Source organism: Amphimedon queenslandica, unplaced genomic scaffold, assembly GCF_000090795.2.
Source record: "Amphimedon queenslandica unplaced genomic scaffold, v1.1 AMPQUscaffold_13402, whole genome shotgun sequence".
NCBI classification, from domain to species: Eukaryota; Metazoa; Porifera; class Demospongiae; order Haplosclerida; family Niphatidae; genus Amphimedon; species Amphimedon queenslandica.
In genome coordinates, this window is record NW_003546362.1 from 171,181 (window position 1) to 176,454 (window position 5,274).

At 36.9% G+C, this 5,274-nt stretch overlaps 1 protein-coding gene and 1 long non-coding RNA gene across 4 annotated transcripts; both read left to right on the top strand.

The window, feature by feature from the left end:
- Positions 1-6: 6 nt before the first annotated feature.
- On the top strand, positions 7-3,313 carry LOC109582087 (uncharacterized). 3 transcript variants are annotated; one of them, XR_002184898.1, is made up of 7 exons: positions 7-505; positions 570-671; positions 733-866; positions 909-986; positions 1,032-1,175; positions 2,651-2,735; positions 2,896-3,313. It is a non-coding gene; the product is annotated as an uncharacterized LOC109582087 (long non-coding RNA). The 3 variants fall into 3 exon arrangements; XR_002184897.1 differs by having other exon boundaries at positions 733-986; XR_002184899.1 differs by having other exon boundaries at positions 733-986; positions 1,039-1,175.
- A 496-nt stretch (positions 3,314-3,809) lies between these two features.
- Positions 3,810-5,065, top strand: LOC105312814 (tripartite motif-containing protein 45-like). Its single transcript, XM_011405742.2, has 3 exons — positions 3,810-3,875; positions 4,074-4,943; positions 5,054-5,065. Exons 1-3 carry the CDS (start codon positions 3,810-3,812, stop codon positions 5,063-5,065), a joined length of 948 nt encoding a protein of 315 aa, XP_011404044.2.
- Positions 5,066-5,274: the final 209 nt, after the last annotated feature.

Below are 5,274 nucleotides of genomic sequence, written 5' to 3' on the forward strand. Positions count from 1 at the left end.
GCTAGACCACGTGTTTGACTTCTTTGAGTTTGAGCTTCTCGTTCTTTTGTTCCTTGACTTCCTCCTTATGCCGATCATCATCGCAGCCGATCACTCTGGCTTATGACTCCACAGAAATTGGTTCTCGCTGGGTTGACCATATGGAAAAAGATGGACCATTAGATCAATCAAACTTATGTACCTAGATCAGTTGCTTATCGTTGGGAATGGGGCAAGCTTGATGATGCTTCATCTAACCATGGATGCTCTACTATTCATGATCTAACGGGAAAGGAGCTAATTCTAGTGAGACTCAAGTATCCGAAGATGTTGATTTGACTCTAACGACTAACACAGAGACACTGGAACAAGACGATGACTGACTAAAGAAGCTGAGGCCTCAACACAAAATGGCCTCATGTTGTTATTGTAAAGGAATCACTGCAGCAGTAAGTGTCCTTACAAGGATACTCTTGGTGTTATGACTGAGGAGTCCCTAACGAGCTTGGATTCTTAATTGAGTGAAGTAAGTAAAGGATTGATTTACTGATGGTCATGTACTGTACCTTTTAATTATTATAAAATTTTAGTATTTTAAAATTACCAGCTATACAGTATTTATCTTGATAAAATTTCGAGTAGAAGAGCTACATGTAAAACTTGGCAGACTACAATTGATGGACTTCAAGATGGTAATTACGATAGAATTATTTAATAATGTATAGTACTATTCTCTCTCTCTCCATCTTGTAGTTGATGTTTCAGAATTTGTTCAAGGGAAGGTGCTCGTTGAAGTCGTTGCCGTTACGTTAGTTACAAGGAGCCATGCCCACTTGAAACAGACGAGGGAGATGATGTTAGCAGGTGTTGCGTTGAAGCTAAAGCTAGTAACATACTGTGTGATGTAATTATGATGTCATGAACTTTAGATAAAAATAAAGTCTTGTATTGATAGTGTCAGTGCCTATATTGATTGCTCTTTTACTCAAATTTTACATGTTAATCAGGTACAAAATAAGTTTTTTAAATGTAATTTTAAATCATTTCCTAAGTATTCAGGAGGTTATTTGACCTTTGTGTGTTCCCGTGACCTTTTGGCCTTTCAAACTGAAGCACATCATGACCCACAGGATTGAATTGATCACACCTTCTCTCTACCTCTCGGACTTTCTGCATCACAAGATAGACAGCATAAGGTATGTTATTAAAACTTTCTATGTACACTGTATATAACATGTAACATATACATACAATACATGTACATGTACATCATTATGCATCAGAAAATGTAATGAAAATTGAGGGGTATTTTTGAGTCATTTTTACATGTACATCTAGTACAAGGGACCTTGGCCCAATTTTTGATTACTTTAAAAAATTTATAGAAAATCCAAACTTCATTGGAATGAGTTCAGACTTTCTACACAACATAAGTACATGTACATGTATCAGAAAAAATTATAAAAATAGAAATTTCTCTCCTTGTCATTTTTGACGAAATTTGGCCAAGACCCCTGTTATAGTACGGGGACTTTTGCCCGATTTTTGAGCAACTTTTAAAAATTCTTATAAAATCCAAACTTCATTAATATCAGTTAAAACTTTTATACACAACATAAGAATGTATACATATCAGAAATAATTATAAAAGTAGCAATTTTTCTCCTTTTCATTTTTGATGAAATTTGGCCACATACCCTGTACAGTGGAACCTCCGAATAACGGACACATTGGGACAATTAGTTTTGTCCTTTATTTGTAGGTGTCCTTTATAAGGAGGTTATTATATATTAGCGCATTATTTAAATAATTCATGTTTTTTTATTAAAAATCATTTGCTGTCAAAGACACATAGCTATCCAGGCTTTTTAATATGTTTAAGGAAGGTAATTATGGATATTCAACATAATGTAGTACACACGGACCATCATCAGTGCAGTGGATGGTGTCTCCTTCCAGTAAGTTGTCTAGATATATCTTCTTAGCAATGACATTCAACTATTAGAAGTACTAAATAGTTTTCCTAAAGCAGCACACACGAGTACACATAGCACAATGTTTTTTGCCAATCAAAATGGCACCCTAGTAACAGTTGCTAAGCAACATGATTATTAGCCACACCCACTGTCCGCTTATGGAGGTCAATAGATGTGCAAGTTCTTCTACTGGTGCACAGTTGGCTGTCCGCTGTCTGGAAAAGAGAGGGCCCGCTGTACGGAGGTTTTATTTGTATTGCATGCATGGGAAATTCAATTGGTACACCAGGTACTGTCCGTTATAAGGTAGGTGTCCGTTACAGGGACTGTCCGTTAACAGAGGTTCCACTGTACTAGAAAGCAGGTTGTTTGGCCCAATTTTATAACCCACTGACAAGAAGCTGCAGGAGCATTATGCCAAAATTCTGTAGGAAACCCTGCATATTACTCTGATTAATTCCATCTCTTTCGAATCAAGTATTAACTGAGAATGATGATACAACATTATATCATTAACCATCTTTCGGGACTGAATCCCTAACTGATGATTTGTATTAACTGACTCAGTTTATTACAATGTAGCTATTTTTTGCCTGCTACATGTAAATGTACAGCAAAGTACATTAATATAGAATCAATTAGTAGTTTGTCGTACAGTATTAGTAATTACTTGTTTTATGTACATGCACGTGTAGGTCACTGCAGTATTTGATAGTCTTTCCAATTCATCTGAAGTATGACAACCATTGGAGCTTTAAACCTTTATTAACATAATGGAAGGTAAAGAGAGGAGGGACAGATTTGTATGTGAAGAGTGAATTTCTAAATTATTAAAATGAAGGTAGTACAAATGGAGGGAAGTGGTATTAACTTTGTGTGTGTAATATACTGCAGTATATTTATGTACAGACAAATATTTTTCTTTTTATTCTTTCATTAGTGTCTTATGGTATCATGAATATCCTACAAATATGGAGTCTCTGTGAGTAATATTAAAGCAGTACTTTAAAGGTGTATTTATAGCCAAGTGGAGGGTAATTGCTTTCCCTGCCTCCTCCTAAATGAAACTCAGCTAGGAAGTTGCATAGGATTCTTGAGCCTAAAAACGTATGGGCACTCAAGACCTTGATAAACACAGATGTACATGTAATTCAGACATTCAAGTCAACAAATATTATTGTAATGTTAGTGTACATTATTATTATTATTATTATTATTAATAGTGATCAATATGTTAGATGCATTGTTATCATTGGTAATATGTATTATATTAATGACGTCATTATGATATATATAATTGATTGTTAATAATTGATCTTGTGTGAGTTTTTGGGTTCATGATGCTTGGTTAAGATTGATCAGTCAACTCGCTACATTATCAATCACTATCTTCCAGTTTTAGAGATAATTTGTATTACATATACATGTATTTATTCCGGTTCCGTGTAAATGTAATTAATTCTTGGGTATACATTTGTGTTATATAGCACTCAGTATGGTCACAACATGTGCACAAATATTCTGAACCTAAAACATTAAATGTTTTTTATAAGTACATAATACACTCCTGTATAGTACCAGTTTCTAATTAATTTTCTTCAGGTCACCTGAATCCTTATGCTTTGTCATTGATGGGTGGGAAATTTGTACTTGGTATAATAACTGTTATTGTATAGTGCAGACATAAAAGGCTCCTTGCTTAGTATAGTGACAGCAAGGCTTTGATCTAGTATACTTTTGTGTTATTATTAGTAATCCTGTCAGGTCACATGATTGCCTTGTGTTAATTTGGTGTCTTGTGTTAATTTGCTGCCTTGTGTTAATTTGCTGTCTTGAGAGTTGTCTTGTTTTAAAATGGCAGTTGAACCGTCTTCCTCTTCTCCAGGTCTCTTAAAACTGGAGGAACAGCTCACTTGCACGGTTTGTCTTGACATTTATACCAACCCCAAGACTTTACCTTGTCTACATTCATTCTGTCAGCACTGTCTGGAGGGATTACCACTGGATAAGAAGAATGAGACTTATTACCTCTCTTGTCCCACTTGTCGTCATTGTACAGAGTTACCAGAAGAAGGAGCAGGAGCTTTTCCTGTAGCATTCACTCTCAACAATCTCAAGGAGGTACACAGTTTAATGCAGAAAGTAGCTGATCCTGAAAAGGTTGCTTGTGACAACTGCAGCTCAGCTAATGCCACTAGATGCTGCAGGGATTGCAGTAAGTTCCTTTGTAAAAAGTGTATAGCAATGCATAAGCAGTGGACAGAATTTGCTAATCATAAGATAGTGAGTCTTGATGAGGTGGCATCAGCTCCCTCTGAAATACTGTCTAAAAAGAAAGCTGAAGCAAACCTCACATGTCTGGTACCCAGTCATGATGAGCCGCTAAAATATTTCTGTGAAACCTGCGACGAATCTATCTGTCGTGATTGTGCTATACTCACTCACAGAGATCACAAGTATAACCTCATTGCTGATATTTATGCCAAGCACTGCAAGGCCTTGGAGCGTTCTCTTAATCCGGTGAAGGGAAAAATCGAAGCACTTAACGAGGCCATGGCTACTATAGAAGGATTCGAGGCTGAGGTAAGAGAAAGAGGAGAAGCAGTGGTGGGGGAAATTCATAATATGGTCGAAGAGATTATTGATACTGTTCGTCAGTCAGAGAGGAAACTGATTGAGCAGGCACAGATGGTAACTGATGCTAAACTAAAGGTGCTCTCTGGACAGAAGAAATCAGCAGAGTCGAGTTTGAGCCTTCTAAACGATGTAAAGGATTATGTAGAGCAAAGTTTAAAGACAGGGACTCCTCAACAAGTTCTCACCTCCAAAAAACCGATAATTGGGCGTATAAAGGAGGTGGCAGCTCAAATTCGTGTGGAGGAGCTGCTGCCCATTGAAAAAAATGATCTCACATTGATGAAGGGGGTTAAGATTGATAGTGACATTGGGTACATTACATATTCTGCTTTACAGTGCTGCAGGGGTAAAGTTTCCTGTTTTGAAAATAATCCAAAAGATAGCAAGGCTTCTTTTTCTCTCTCATTAGAGGCACCAGACTCATCTCTCATGTCAGTCCCTCTCTCTTTTTTCAACTGTAGTCTGGTTGGTAAAGATGGTCAACCCATTCACACTACAGTCACTACCACCAGCACTGATCCTGGAGTGTATAGGATACAGTGTAGCCCAAAGACCAGTGGCACCTATGCAATAAAAGCTCAAGTATATGGTGTACAAATTAAGGACACATTGCTACTCATCCCTTTCAATCCTTATTATCACAGCATCACTCCAGTACGTACGATAGAGGTAAACATCCTGT